At 41.4% G+C, this 15,296-nt stretch overlaps 1 protein-coding gene across 12 annotated transcripts in view; it reads right to left on the reverse strand.

The window, feature by feature from the left end:
• Positions 1-301: 301 nt before the first annotated feature.
• Positions 302-15,296, reverse strand: part of KANK1 (KN motif and ankyrin repeat domains 1) — a 227,983-nt gene continuing 212,988 nt past the window's right edge. For 10 of the 12 annotated variants that reach the window (XM_077148324.1, XM_077148327.1, XM_077148323.1 and 7 more), the window contains 9 exons: positions 13,848-14,045; positions 13,082-13,190; positions 11,599-11,835; positions 9,898-9,985; positions 7,652-7,871; positions 5,205-5,347; positions 4,348-4,548; positions 1,926-2,024; positions 302-1,344 (listed from right to left, as the gene is read on the reverse strand). In XM_077148324.1, coding sequence (XP_077004439.1) covers positions 1,282-1,344; positions 1,926-2,024; positions 4,348-4,548; positions 5,205-5,347; positions 7,652-7,871; positions 9,898-9,985; positions 11,599-11,835; positions 13,082-13,190; positions 13,848-14,045 — 1,358 coding nt within the window. In that variant the 3' untranslated portion in view covers positions 302-1,281. The remainder of the gene's footprint in view (positions 1,345-1,925; positions 2,025-4,347; positions 4,549-5,204; positions 5,348-7,651; positions 7,872-9,897; positions 9,986-11,598; positions 11,836-13,081; positions 13,191-13,847; positions 14,046-15,296) is intronic. The other 2 variants (XM_077148333.1, XM_077148332.1) reach the window with 1 other exon arrangement.

The following is a 15,296-nucleotide window of genomic DNA, read 5'->3' on the forward strand; positions in this document are numbered from 1 at the left end:
TAGAATCAAGGACTCATGCTTCTGCATCTGAGAAAAGTAAATACAGAGGTTCTCTTTGGAGGTTACTCGTCTGCCTGCCTAAGAACGTCTTAAATTTCAGCCTCCTGCCATGCAGCCTGGGTAAGGAGCAGGGCTGTGGTGAGGGGACAGTGCCCCTAGAAGACAGCCCCTGCCCCAGGAGCCTCGGCCCGAGTGCCCACGCACTGGCCGGCTCACTCCATCTGTCAGCCTTGGCTGCCACTGCTGTTAAGTCAAGCTAGCGGGCAGACAGCTGTCAGAGATGAAGCAGGGGACAAGGACAGGAACTTAATGAAATTTTATTTTGAAAATATGGCAAGAGTCTAAGGCACTTCAAACATTTAAATACATATAGGACCGAAGTAAATATGACACAGTATGAAGGAATCTATAAATACACAGAGAACTACAATGTCTTTCTCTAGAGGCAAATACAGAGCCAGTTCCTCTAACACAATACAACCTTTATCATCATTAGGTACAGACAGGTTTGTGCAATTGTTAATAAAATAGGGAACTGTTATACATAGTTCTTCATGTCTTTAATTACTATGGAATATAAAAGTTGAGAACACTGTGTCAATTTTATATAGATATCTTTTATATAAAAAGCCATATAATACATCCACCTAGATAAAACCAACTGAAGACATTTCCTTTTGTAAGTTTTCTACTTTGTAAGAGTTCCGCCATCCTTTTGTTTGTTAAAACAAAACAGAAACCTACCAGCCAGGACCCAAGATGCTAACGATCAAAGTCATCTCAACTTCCTTACTTTAAAATAAAAAAGAAAAATCAACCAAACCATCCTGGAATGGAATTTTTAAAGTTTTCCAATGACTCCACATTTAGTAAATTTAATTATTTGTGGAAAATTAAAAAAAAACAGATGCCAGTGAGAAGGGACACTTGCCAGCGGTGGTGGGAGGTGAAGAGAAGAAATAGACGCTGTCCGTTGAGGTCAGGTTACAATTTCCTACAACTGTACATAACGGAGCAGAGACTCAACAGCAACAGAGGCTGGGGTTCAAGTTTGTCCCACACAGATGGAAGATGGTCAGAAAGGAGGGGGCGTGTGCCGTGTCAGCAATCTCCTGCTGGCCCCACTTCCACCGTGACAGCTTCTGCCTTTAGCCCTCAGCTCTAATTGTTCTGCTTGCTGGTGAGTTCAATACATTATACTTATACATTCAGTATGGTCACCAGGATAGGAACAATAGCAGCTTACTGGTGGCATGTAAATGGAGGGCTGTTTGCACCTAATCAATCAAAAGAACCTCGGTGGGTGGGACCAGGAGATGTCTTCCTTCCAAGCCTAGGAGTACTCTAGAGATCAGGAAAGGAAAAAAATTGGAGGTTAATAAGTGTCCTATAGCAGATATAACCTCTGTCGCATGGGAACTCCATCCACCACAGCTGACTACTACCATGAACTAGAACCAGGAGCAGGCAGGGACTGTGGATGTAGGACTTGGTCCACAAGCAGCTTGGGAGTCAGAAGGTCACACCCTGCTGCCCTGGGAAGTCAACTGCACAGGGAAGAGTGAACCCTGGAGCTACAGAATGCTGACTATCTGCTTTAGGAAAAATGCCAGAAATATGGCAACATGTATTCACGGGCTCAGGACATGCCTTTGAATAATCTTGCACAGAATAAAAACCTCCATGCAAGGGTGTTGGAGCTTGTTTCCTAAACACAAGCAAGGACACCTGGCCTCTGCTGTGCTAAGCATCTGTGCTCCTGGCCTGCTGGGTGCAGCAAAAATGATTAATTCTTAAGTTCTAGACCAAAAGTTCCATTTTCAGAATCATCCTAAAGCCTGCATCTCCTGTCAGTTTTGAGGAAAGGGGCCCAACAGCTGGCCAGATTTCAGCCTACTTGCAAACGCCAAATGCACGACACTGACCGGAGACTGGGCTTTGGCAAAGTTGACATGAGCATACAGAAGGACGGCGATGTCCTTGTGTCCAGCTTCCAGGGCTATCGAGAGAGCAGTGCTGCCATCCTGAAGATGAGAGGACAAGAAAAAGCAACAGTGGGTTTCTAAAACTTACAAATGGCCAAAATGTAAAACAAAAACAAACTACAAAGGAAAAATTCTATCTAGTAGTCGATGAGCTCCCCAGAGGTCCACGTAGCCATCTGTTCAGCAGTCTGGGAAACTTTTTTGGACCTCTGTGGGTTAAGCACTGAGAATGTAAAGATGAAAGGATAAACCCCCACCCCCATGAAAGTCAAGAGGAGAAGCATCCCATTCCTTTTGTCTTTGCCTCACAGTGTTTTGAACAGAGGTCTGTACACAGTGGCTGCTCAAAAAATGCAGGTCAACGATGAAGAACTATTATTCAACCATCTGTCTGTTAGCCATTTGGATAATTTTGCACAGAATAAAACCCTCCAGGTGAGGATGTTGGAGCTTCAGGACAAGGACAAGCAGGGGACTGGCCTCAACCATGCTAAACAGTAGCATTCATGGTCACCATCAGAGGGAGAAGACAGGTAGAACTATGATCCAATGAAAGTACTAAAATGTGTGTGTGTGTACATGTGTTCTGCTAGTAAGAGATACTTTATTTTTAAATTTAGACCTGTGTGGTCCTGTCACATATAGTAACGATAATAATGGCTCACACTGATTCAGCACTTTATATATGTCAGGTGCTTCTATTAGTTGTATGATATGTGTTCTTAGGCCCTGCAATTACCAAAGATTTCTTACCTTTCCTCTGGGGGACTATGATTTTAAAGCCTTAACCACCTCTCTTGTTTAATTCTAACAAGTAATGTGTGATAATGAATCTTGGTGGCTTGATACATATATTTTATGGCAATAAAGAGGGGGAAACACTGAATATGGGAAATAAGTATCTTCAGTTAAATGCTTGATTGCTATTAAATTGGAGGGATTTTGCTGAAGCATCAAGGTAAAAACAAAGCAATTTATTTTCTCTCCAGTCTTGAAATAAGGACTCCCTGTCAGCAGCAGGAAACAATCTCCATGTGGTTTGAAGCTCATGATCCTCTCCTCCCACTCTTTGAGTTCTGGGAACTGCTTTTCTTCTGGAGGTCAGCTGGATATCCTATGACTAGGAAGTAGACAATTAGCCAAGGTGGCTAGGATTTCTGGAAGTCACTGTGGCTGTATGGTCTCTTATTATTGTATCTATAATTTAATCCTTACTAAGAGAGAGCAGAAGAAAAATTGAGCAACCAAAAGACAAAACACATCTAACAAACTGCTCCGGGGAAAGGCAGAGCTGAAAACTCTCTCCCCCCTCAAGGGGGAGTGAAGGGAAGTTGGCACAACTGCAGCTCATGTGTTCCAAACCTCGGAAGCTGGAACTGCGGAAGCTGGTCGGTCTCTCATGCCAGTAAAGCACTGATTTGCTCTTCCTGCCAGCCTGGGCCTAAAGGTATCTGCAGTTTAGTACGAAGGAGAATATTTTCCCTCTAATTTTTTTAGGTGTTTGAACTGACAGGTGCCATGACCCAAAACCATGTGCCATAAAGGTGAACCTTCAAAACCAGAACCAACTGAGCCCACCTACATGACCTTCAAACTGTTTCACAACCCAAATGCTAGTTCTCTGCCCTTCTGGCCTATGCATGCCTTACCTCTGCATGGAGACATTCAGAAGTATCACTTTTCCTTATGTTTCCCAAAGGGGTTATGTGGGAATGGGGGTAGCTTGGGAATTGGGGGAGGAAATTAGAGTGATGAAGAGAACAGACTGACCAGAAGTGGGAAAATGTGCTTAAAGAAGCAAAGATATCCTGGATTTCCTAACTTATTCACTTTAATTCACAAATACTACATAAATCATTCACTTTGATGGGTCATAGTAGATCACTTTCCTTCTTTCCCTTTGAGCAGCAAAGTGTTTAAAACTGTGATAGTAACTGGTTTCGGCATCTATAACCTCAGCTTCTAGTGACCAACAATTCAGATAACCAAATGGAACTGGGGACCTGGTCCTCTCTTCTTAGTGGATTATCAGAAGTTGCCTCTACTGCATCTGATTCTGTATTTTGATTCTTTATTTACTTTTAGTATTCTGGTTCTTGTATGTGGTCATTAAATCACTTTCTTCACTGAAATTCTGGGTAAAGGCCTATTTATATTTCCATCTTTGGGTTTTAGTTAACCTATTAGTTTGCATGCAGTAAATTCTGCCAACTTGGGCAGTGAAGGGAGTGGCTGGAAGGTAACACAAATTCATGCAGAGAATGAAGGAGGATTTCCCCTTTCCTCTTGCCAAACAGAACTCAGAGCTCCCTCCCATGTCCCTCCAGCCTGCTGGCATGGGGGCCCAATGGACTCAGCTTACATTGTCCTCCAGGTGGCCATTGCAGCCTGGCTGGGCCAGCAGCAGTTTGACGATCTCCACATGCCCATGTTCGCTGGCACACATCAAGGCTGTGGAACCCTCGTCGTCCTGGATGTTGACATCAGCCCCACAGGCCAGCAGGCCCTTCACCATGTCTATTCGCCCATGACTGACTGCCAGCATGAGGGCTGTCTGTCCAGCCTATGGGAAGAACAGGAGTAGAAGTCAGCAGTACATATGGAGGCCTGGCAGGGGCTATGAGCTTAATGGGGCTGTGCTGGGGAGAAGGGATGGGGGTGAGGAGAGAGTGACAAAAGAGGAAGAAAAATGGATGTGAAATTACTTAGGATGGGGTAGTGAAAGGCATGGAGAAACAAGTTTCTGGTATGCTACGAGCTAAGGACGATCATAAGGAAAGGATCTGTTCCTTTAGCTGGGAGGACCTGTCTTACTACAATAAGGAGCTGCAAAGTTTAGACGACGTTTAAAATTCACACTATAAGCACATCTGAACGAGGGATACTCAGTGCCTGGCATGAAGGCATAACCATACAGAGTTGCTCAAGAAGCAACAGTCACATGTGCACGGGCAGCCCCAGTCACTAACACACAACTTGCAGAATTTACATACAAACCACAAACAGAAAATTCAGGGCAAAAGATGGAGAAGTTTGCAGTTCGAAATTTGAGCAAATATTTCATCAATGTGTTTGGTCATCAAGTACCACCAGAGAACCACATGGACTCCGGGCATGCCAGTGAGCCAGTGGCTGCTCTGTCTGAGTGCTCACAGCAGGCCTGTCTGTCGCACATCTGACAGAGATGCTTCAGGAAGCCCTGGAAATAAGCCCACTGACCTGACTGGCCTTGGCATTCACATCCCCACAGCCGAAGAGTTCTTCTACAACCCTCATGTCCTTCTCAGCCTCCACGGCAGCAAGGGCTGCGAGCATGATGGGGGTATATCCTGCTTTGTTCTGGTGATCTACATTACATACATCTGCAAAGAAATAAATCTCCTTAAGAAGAAGCAATCTCCTAACAGCAGCAGTGGGATCCATGAATGGAAGATATGGTATTTGGAAAAGCCCAGTGAAATGGAATCAGGGGGTCCATGACTGAAAGTGATCCTGAAGGAGATGTGAGAGATGTGTTTACACCAAAACAAAAACAAATTTTCTATTTCATGAGGCCTGAAGCAACAGAAGGGACAGCAAACTTCTATACTATGTCTTGTTTACAACTGGTGGTTGAACTACAAGAGCTTGGAGGTATGTAAAGTTGTAATGGTAGCTTTGAAGAACAAACAATAATGTGGGATCCAGGCATTAAGCTTTGTTTGGAAACACTGTGTTAGAGTGAGGAAGGCCGTGAGAATTACAAATGAAGGCAGGATTTGTAAAGGTGGTGTGTAGAGTACCAAATATGGCGGTGGCTACTGATACAGCCACTACTCATTTGGAGAGCCTGCATTTGCTACTTTCAGTTGTGCGGGGTCCTCAGAAGCAGAATTCCAGTTACATAACATCTAGCTCTAGGATATGTGGTCTGAGAGCTACTGCAATCAGATCTCTAAGAAACTGTCTGAAAGTAACAAATCCAATAAGCCAGACCTTTTCTATTCCTATAACTTGTAAAGTCTTCAGGGGATAAATTGTCCTCTAGGCATTTAAAAAATTCCTTTAGCACTTTCTAGTTAAATGAAAGGAACAGAGTGTGCAGGAAAGAACTTTTTATGTGTGAACAGACATCAAGTTAAAATGTTAAGAATGTTTCCATCATAAAGGAGTGAAAGTGAAGGCAATGGAAAAATTTTCTTGGGATACACAAATTGCATTTGTGGAGCATAATGGCAGTTATAAAAAAACTGAAATGTTTCATACAGAAAAGCAAAAAAAGAAAGAAAAAGTTGTGCAGCGAAGAGGGTAAGCAGGCATGTTCTTTGAGGCACTGCACTTAACTGTGACATTATTTCTTCATGGATGCTGCAGCATCCTTGATTCACAAATATATTTTAATGGAGCCAGAATCTTGATGTTTAAATCGTGAGCAGGAAAAATTTAAGTAAATACAGAAGAGTGAGCAACTAAAACCATTAACAATGGAATTAAAATAGTTCTAATTTTCCTAGGGTAGATTAAATTGTTATGTTCAGGATATAAACCTATCTTGCTTTCAATATTCCTGGATATGATCCACGTCTCTGTTTAAACAATAACTTGGGCAAACATTATTGCTAACTCTGTTTATAGTCCATAAGTTCTGAAAGGAAGGAGGCTTGAAATTCCTTTCTTTAAACTGGAAATCATTTACCCATTACCCTAGACTAGGTAAGTAGTGAACTTCACAGAGAAAAAATATCTGCTTGGGTCTCTTCTCTGCATTAATGCAACACCCCTAAAACAGTAGAAAAAAATTAGAGTTCGGTCAGAAGGCAGTATCGGAAAATTGAATAATTTATTGCTTATTCTAAATAAGATGTTCATGCTGTGTCCTCGTTAATTAGACTGAGGTACTATGAACTATGGATCATTCACAAACCTACTGTAGAAATATATATAAAATAATACAGGTGATTTGGGGACTAATTATACCATTGGGCTGCTCCGTTTGAACAAAAAGTTGAAAGCTCACTATTTCTCAAGGGGACCCTTCTATGCACCACTTAATACACTGACCAGCTATAGTCTGGGATGGCAACATCCATTTATGAACAAGAATTTCTACCATTCTCCCTACTATGGTCAGATACAGTAACACTTTTTTTCTCTATGCTGATTCCCCAATAACAGGGATTTCTTGGAGGGAATGGTGAGAGTTCTAACACAGCCTGTTACAGTGGCTTTGCTTGACCGCATTTTGAAGCGGCCCACCCCTTGCAGGATAGTTGGACGGCAGATATGGAGCAAGAATGAAGAAGATGGCCCAACATGCTCCTCTGACCCTGGCCGTCCTCGCAGCACTCGGCCTCCTGAGGCTCCCCAGCCAAGGCCGTGTGACTCAGCCCAGGCAGGCTCCTGGGTCATGCCTATTACCAGGGACACACCTTACCTGGATGCAGCTGGACTGCAATGAGAAAATCCTCGCAACCTCATTTCAAAACAGACCTGGATTCTGTCCCCAAAGTTCTGCTCAAACAAGCTTCCCGTGAAAAACTCGGAGCTAAATTCTTGCCATATCACGTGAAAAAGCAATGGAAAGGATTTTAAGAGAGTCACAGAATTCACGTGGTGGATCGACCAGCTTCTCACACGGCCGGGCGCCATGGGAGCGCTGCTAGAGGAGCCTGGGGCGGCCAACGTACCGGCGTCCAAGAGCAGCTTCACGATCTCGAAGTTGGAGTGGGACACGCTGTAGTGCAGGGCCGTGTTGCCGTTGCCGTCCGCCATGTTGATGACGTAGCGCAGCACATCCGGGGACACAGCGGCGAAGGCGGCGATGTAGTCCCCCACCATGGCCGGCACCGCCGACTTCTGACTGGACACCCGGAACCACTCGTGCTGCAGGGTGTTCAGACAGAACCTCTGCCAAAAACACCGAATGGCCCTTAGTGATTCTTGACAGGCTTTTCTGAGACCTTGCTGAAGGCTCAAGAAATCAGGCCTTTTATAGTCAAAGTGTATGCAACTGAACTTTGCTCTCAGGAACAACAGACAAAGCCTAGAGTCCTAGGAAAAGCCTGCACCTTCGACCTGCGACAACCCTCCCCAGTTTAAACCGCATGCATCGTCTATCTCGCACAAAAGAGGGCACACAGCACCGTGCGAAAGCTGCAGCACCGTGCAGCCAGACTCGCCTGTTACAAATCCTGGTTCTGCTACTTATGGGTTGTACAACCCACGGAAGTGACTTCTTCTGTATCTCAGTTTCTTGTTTGTAAAATGGGGACAATAAAAAATACCTTTTCTTCATAAGTTCTGTGACGGGGATAAATGAAGCTGTATGTATAAAACAGGACAGGCTCTCAGTACTGACCTATTGAGTTCTGCTAGCCTTGCAGATGATTTTCATAAAGTCAGGGCAGGAGAAATTAACCCACACTTAATTATTCTACTTCCTTCCTATTCAGAACAACCTCATCTCTTTCAACTCTTACAAAGAATGAGGCTGGGAGACTATAGTTCTGCAAGGCAAGCCAGTTCCCACCCCAATCCCAAATTATAAAGCAGAACTGGAACAAATTACACTTCTCACTAGGACCATCAGCTCCATTCTGGCTTCCCTTAGAGGGTGGAAACATGAACAATGGCACTTGTCTGATGGATGAATCAAGTTAAACTTGGGCCACCTCCAAGTTTCACCTAGATTGTACTACACCAGTGCTGGCAATGTTTCTCCATGGGCCTTCTTTCAATTGTACCGTGTTACCATTAAAAATACCAAAGAAAGATAGAAAGCCTATGTCAAAAGCACCAGAACCCAAGAATTCCTCTTTCTATAGAAAAGGTGAGGTTTGGACTGCAGTGCTTCCATCTCTTTACCTTCTCATTACCTATTTCACATTTTGGGTCATTCAATGAAAAGGATCTTGGCCAGGAAAGAATAAATTTAATTTTTTCTTTCCTTCTACTCCTTCAGATGTCTCTTTCTTTGACGTCATCACTAAAGGAGGGGAATTTATGTCCTCTGGGTATCCTAACCCTATTTATTATTGATGAATAACTGGTTATTCTGATATTATATAGCACAGCACAGTCATCACTCACAAGTTCACTACTTTTTGTAGCACAATACTTTTTCTTTAATTTTTAAATTTTATTTTAAATATCAAAAAACATCTAAACAATCTAAATTAACATGAGGAACTACATTTTCTCAGAGCTCTGAAGACGGACTGTCAACTGGAGAGTTAGTATAGCCTAAGAAAAAAAGTGCACGTCAAAACTTCAGGAATTCACGAGAGAATGATGTAACTGGCAATGGCATCAGATCCACCCAGTCACAGAAATATTAACCTGTCCATATATTGTACCATTCAGGATCACTAAGGCAACCATCAACTTTTTTATTTGCTTCTGAATCTCTCAAACTGTGAGAAAATGACACGTGCAGTTATTTTTATGTTTAAAAATAGTGGTGGCCTACATTCCACATCAGAACATAATACGCAGTTTCATAATTGAAAGGAATCCTGACCTCAACCCAGATAGGTTTCTTTTGAAAATATATGCCCACATAAAAATTTTATTTAAAATATGGGATTCTGCTTTCTGCACCACAAGATTCTGAAAACAGCAGCAGAAATGTAGAAAAAAAATGATCGACTACAATTAACTCTCCGTTTGCAAGTATATGCCTCACAGATGCTTCCACCTCCAAGAAGAAGTACAGGTGCTGGGTAAGGGATATCGAGGCTGTGTCTCAGGAAAACGACTGCTGTGTGGTCCAGCGAACTAGGCAACACAAGGCTTACTGTGTCCACTCACGCTTGAAATGGTTCAGGGGAAAAGCATCTAAGCAACAACAGTTCGGGGCAGATGACAGCTGCCTTGATAATTGTGCCCAATCAGACAGTCTCTACAGACTGGGGAGACTGTACATTAGACTCACCATATCTTTGCCGGTCAAAGCTTTGGGGTCACTTAAATTATTTTTCAGTAAGTTGCATGCGGACAGCATCTTTTCACTTAATTCATACCTATGGGAGGTGGGGAGAAAGACAGCTCATCATTGGCCTCAAAAAGAAAGTTGTTTTTATATCAAACTCTAAAGCTGTTTAAAAGATAGCATGCTCCAAGCCAACCTAAGCAGGACTTGGTGGTATAAAGTGCTTGGCTGGAGGTAGTTTAGGAGTTTGAGGACTGATGTTATCATACAGAGCTAATTTTTCCAGCCAGAGAACAAAGTCTTTAGATGAGAGCAGTTTTCAGCTTCACCAGTTTTGGTGTTTACAAGAAAATGGAGTAACATTTGGAGATTTTTCCTACTTTTTGTCTGAGTCCTTAAAAAAGAGTTTTACTCTTACGAGCTTGCTGAGGTCTGAATTACTATATACCCAATATTCCCACCAGTAAAACCATATATCTGAACTTACATTTGGTATTATAAAAAGGGTTCAACCCACGTGAAAAGTTAATCTTAAAAATCAAATGACATATGGCCTGTAAATTATATCTCAATAAAGCTGTTAAAAAATCGTATGACAAGATGTGGAACCATTTGAAGATGACTGCAAATACAAATGAAAAACACTTACCATGTGTTAATGCAGTTAAACTTTTATTTAACAAAACAGAGGTAGTTTTCTGAAAAGTTCTGTTTGTAGTCCTCAGTAAAAAACCATACTGAAGCTTCCATTTGCTCTAGTCTACTCTCTCCTGTTTTATAAAATTCAAATCCATATTTGCTATTAGACTGTGAAATTTACTACATTTTTAGGCACGTTTCAGGGATTTTTATTTGCTATTTTATGCCAGCTGTTATTTATAATATTCCCAAATCCATTATTGAAGGGCTCCCATCACTTAATGAGCGAAAAAAATACAGACAAGTGACAGATATAGATTTTTACAATAAGATAAAGGACAAAAAAACATGTTTCTCATGCATGCAATGACACTGTAATAACAGTGCTAACACATACATGAAGATAAATGATATAAGATAAAATGTGATGCTTTAAAAAATGGGTACTCTTTACTACACAATTCTAATTTTTTTTATATGTTAAACATTTTATTTTTTACTGTGTATTTAAAAATGTCAATTTTTAATTTAAAGTTTCCCAGAATATATGGGGGAAAAGAGGGGGGAGAGCAAAGCAACAACAAACCACAATCAAAAGGAGTAATGACCTAGATTCAGAACTAAGTTTGCCTGACTCTACACTGTATGGCCTCTGTTTCTTATTGTGACATTCAGAATAATACATGAAAAATTCTGGTATGTTTTTAAATAAAAGGTGGTGGGTTCAAACAATGGAAACTTTAGTGCTGCATAACACTCCTGTGGATGGTGATTCTACATAGAGAATTAAATAGCAAGTAGTTAAAAGTTTCACATAACAAAGGTGACCAGATAACAAGTCATTCTCTTTGCTACCTTAAGAGATCTAGGAGTTGTCACACTCTGCACTTACATTTACTAGAATTATGACAAGATGTGCAATAACTTTCAGGAACAGATCAAGTTTAGCTTTCATTTGTAGTCACTAAACAGGTATAACTGCAAAATTTGCTAATTGGCCAACTCTATTGCCAAAGCACATTAAATGTGGGAGGGGTCAGGGGAGGGAAGGAGAATGTACCACACCTCTCTCTGATTTCCACCTTCTCAGGTTCACATTCTTGAACCTGTATTTCATCTTCCACCCTGGTGGACTTGAAACCTTCAATATTAACTGCATGGTGCCCTTGCGCCATTCCCCGGGGTTCTTTGTCCTCCTCTTCCTCTTCTTCAGGAGGATACTCAATGACATCACATTCATCATCTGACTCGGAAGAAGAGCTTTCATCTGAGCTGGACTCATCACTTGAAGTTGTTTCATACCTAGGTGGCAATTGGGATTTCAGGAGATGCAAGGTGTGCCCATAAAGACCCACTGAAAGTTAGAAAGTTCTATGAAGGGAAAGCTGCTGACTGACTCCAGAAGTTTCACCAAGAGGTTTTACATCTTGCATTTTAAAAGTTCAAAGTAAGGTTTACTTAGATGCCTGTGGTTTTGAATGGGCTCTCACGTAAGAGACAACTGAGGCTGGCAATTAGGATCATATACCGTGAGTGAAAAATTGTAGCTCCTCTAGCTTAGTATAAATCAAGAAGAAATTTACTTTAAGGGAACCAGGCCTGCAGTTGCTCACTTTTAATTTCTGTTTTTCCATTCTTCTTATTTCTCCCCATTAATACTCCTAGTGTCAAGCTGAACAAATCACATAAGTAATCAATGGTTCCTCTTGTGTATGCCCTCCAAAACTGACTGGGATACATCACCCAATATCATTTTTGGTGGTGGGGTGCAGTGGTGCATGGTCTGGGAATCAAACCCGGGTCTCCTGCATGGAAGGTGAGCATTCTACCACTGAACCACCTGTGCACCCCAATATCACTTTTAAGATTTAGGAAATAGACATTACCAGGTTAACCTTTGTGGTACACTTTACTATGTTATCTCAACTAACTTTGCACTATTGCTTTCTTGTAGAGGTCATATATTGATTAATTAATTGCTTTGATTCAGCCGAAGGAGGCCAAACAGGCTTAACTATTTACCTGGGCCAACTGGAGAGAAGGAATAAACTATAGATAAACTTCTATTTAGAAAGCAAGGAATTGATGGTTGGCTAGGTTATTCTTTAGGAGAAAAGCCCTACAGTTTTGTTTGTGAACCTGAGAGCTAAGCAAACTGCCCATTTTGAAGTAGTGGGTGACTATCATTGGCCCCATGGAGTGATGCTCCCACCTTCTGCTTCCTTCTGAGTTCTGACAGAGGTAAGTACAAGCTGTCCAGCACAGTGCAGGAAACCTGCTGCTTTTGTTGAAGACTATGTTTTTCAGATCAGAGGTGAAGAGATGTAAACTTCTCAGTTTCATCAGGTATCCTTAAAGAGTGACATATCCTTAAAGAGAGCAGGGAGAGGAGAGAAGAGAAGCCCAAATGCAGCCTTCTGAGGAGGGAATCTTCCATTGCCAAGATGTGGCAGCATCCCAGGCTAGGTACCTTGAAATGTGACTTAAGCGGATATGAAGCAATGGAGACAGACCACGTACAAACCCCATTTCCTCCATTTTTCCTTACCCTCCATTAATGCCAACAAACTGAAGATTCTTTTTTGTGCCATTCGAATCTTTGTTTCCATCTTTCTTCTTCATGATGGACTTCAGTGTACTTTCATTATTTGTACATACTGTTAAAGTGAATCAATATGATAAAAATTAACATGACTTATAACCACACAAGTTAAATGAATAGGTAATCTTTCTTCAGTTACATTTACTTTTTTCTTAAATATATGAAATGTAGATCTTGGCATGTAGGTTTGAGACACTTACATAAATGCACTGGAAATTTGTGTGCATATAAAGAAAATAATCCAAAGTTCATTAATAACTTTCTTGAAATGAGAAAAAAATCCATCAGCACTTTTGGACCAGACATAACAAAGGCAGCGACAACTAGCATTTTTATCAGGCTTTACTGTAGTTTATATAGTGATGTAGCGTCTCACTTATTCTCAAAACTATTTAAGTACTAAGACAGGGATAATTATTATTCTTTCTTTTGTCTGTAATAACTATTCATGGAAAAAACATATCCCTGCCAGATGCCGAAAGAGCTCAATGCTGTTTAAAATAGTTTATAATTAGCAGCATCAGATATGTTTTCTTAAGGGGATTCCATACCTTTCCTTCTTTAATAATCACTTAAACATATTCTAGTTCTATTTTCTCAAGAACTTTATTATTTTTCTTTCAGGTCAATTTCTAAGGCAACCTGGCTTTACAGTGGCATGCTGGCAGAGCTGTCCTAGGACCCTGATGCTAAGGGCCGTGAGAAAAGTTACCGTAGAGGCCAGCAGCAATCTGGTCGTCCGTGAGGTTCACTGGGAACAGCGTACTCTCCCGAGAGGGGAAGGCGTCCTGGCCGCCGATGGACTGTCCCTCTGTGGCCCCCACCTCTTGCTCATGCAGGGATGGCTGGGTGCTGAATGGCCCCTCTGGCTGTAGAGCTCCACATTTACAGATACATTCCAAATTATTTCCTGCCAAAGAGAAGGGCATGATGTTAGGACCAACCAAAATGGACTAAATCATTTAAAAAAGATGGTAACATTTTCTCCAGGGCTTCCCTCCTGGGTTTAGGGACTACTATCCAAGTGACCCAAGCTCAAACCCAGTAGGCTGCTTGTGACTCTGAACCTTTCCCTTTACTACATCTGGGCCTGCCAAGGCTTGTCGTCCTCACTCCATAGTCTCTCTTCTCTTCTCTCTGATCTGATACCACCCTAGCCTTGGTTCATATTTACCTCCCCCACCTGGACCACTAAAAGAGCATTCTGACTGCCTCTCCATTACCATTCCCCTTAACACTCGGCTGCCAGGTCAGTCCTTCCAATCAGCACTAATCCTGTTACCCCAGCTCAAACAAAACCTGCAGGACTTAAAAAGTTCCCACTACTCAGGAAACACAGGCTACACTGCTCAACCAGACATTTTAAACTGTCACCTGGCACCAACTTAGCTCTCCAATTTTATTTCCCATTAGTCTTGTGGTCCTTATCAGGACTGGGAAGATACCCTGTGAACGAAATGACTTCCTGGGCAGAAAGTGGGGTTCTCTCATGTGCCTGGCTGCACATCTTTGTTCTCTTTTTATGTCTTGCCTACTTGTCCCTTTTCACATGGCCAAACACCCCCATCACTTCCTCTTCTTAATTTAGTCCCTAACTAAAATTAACTTTCTTTTCTCTGAACTCTCACAGTCCATCTTCCACAGTCTCTTATGGTACCTATAAGACAAAGTACAAAATGTATGTCCTAGATCCCCTTCTAGATTATAAATATTCTTTATCTCATCACATGTACTGGAATGTTAGGTATTTAATATTTATTCATTGATCGAAGCAGGAATATTAGATTAAATAACATGTAATTAATGTATACAAGTGTATTATGGTATTTTTAATGTGGCTGACATGGAAAAATGTTCATAATATATTGTTAAATGAGTAAAGGAGATAATAAAATTCTATGTATGGTATAATCCTATTAAAATACATTAACACACACACACATGTAAGTATCTGGAAGACCCAAACCAAAACTACATCTATGATGGTTTTAATTTTTCCCTATTTTTACCATTTTTCTCTGTACAGACTATGGACAAACTGTGTTCAAAATCACTTGAAATAAAAAACTATTTGAGTCAGTTATTTGATTTCTGGAAAATTTATTCTAAGGATGCATAAAAACATATAGAAGTATATTCCTTGTTTCCATGTGTAAAACAG

The sequence above is a fragment of the Tamandua tetradactyla genome, chromosome 2, assembly GCF_023851605.1.
Source record: "Tamandua tetradactyla isolate mTamTet1 chromosome 2, mTamTet1.pri, whole genome shotgun sequence".
Lineage (NCBI taxonomy): Eukaryota > Metazoa > Chordata > Mammalia > Pilosa > Myrmecophagidae > Tamandua > Tamandua tetradactyla.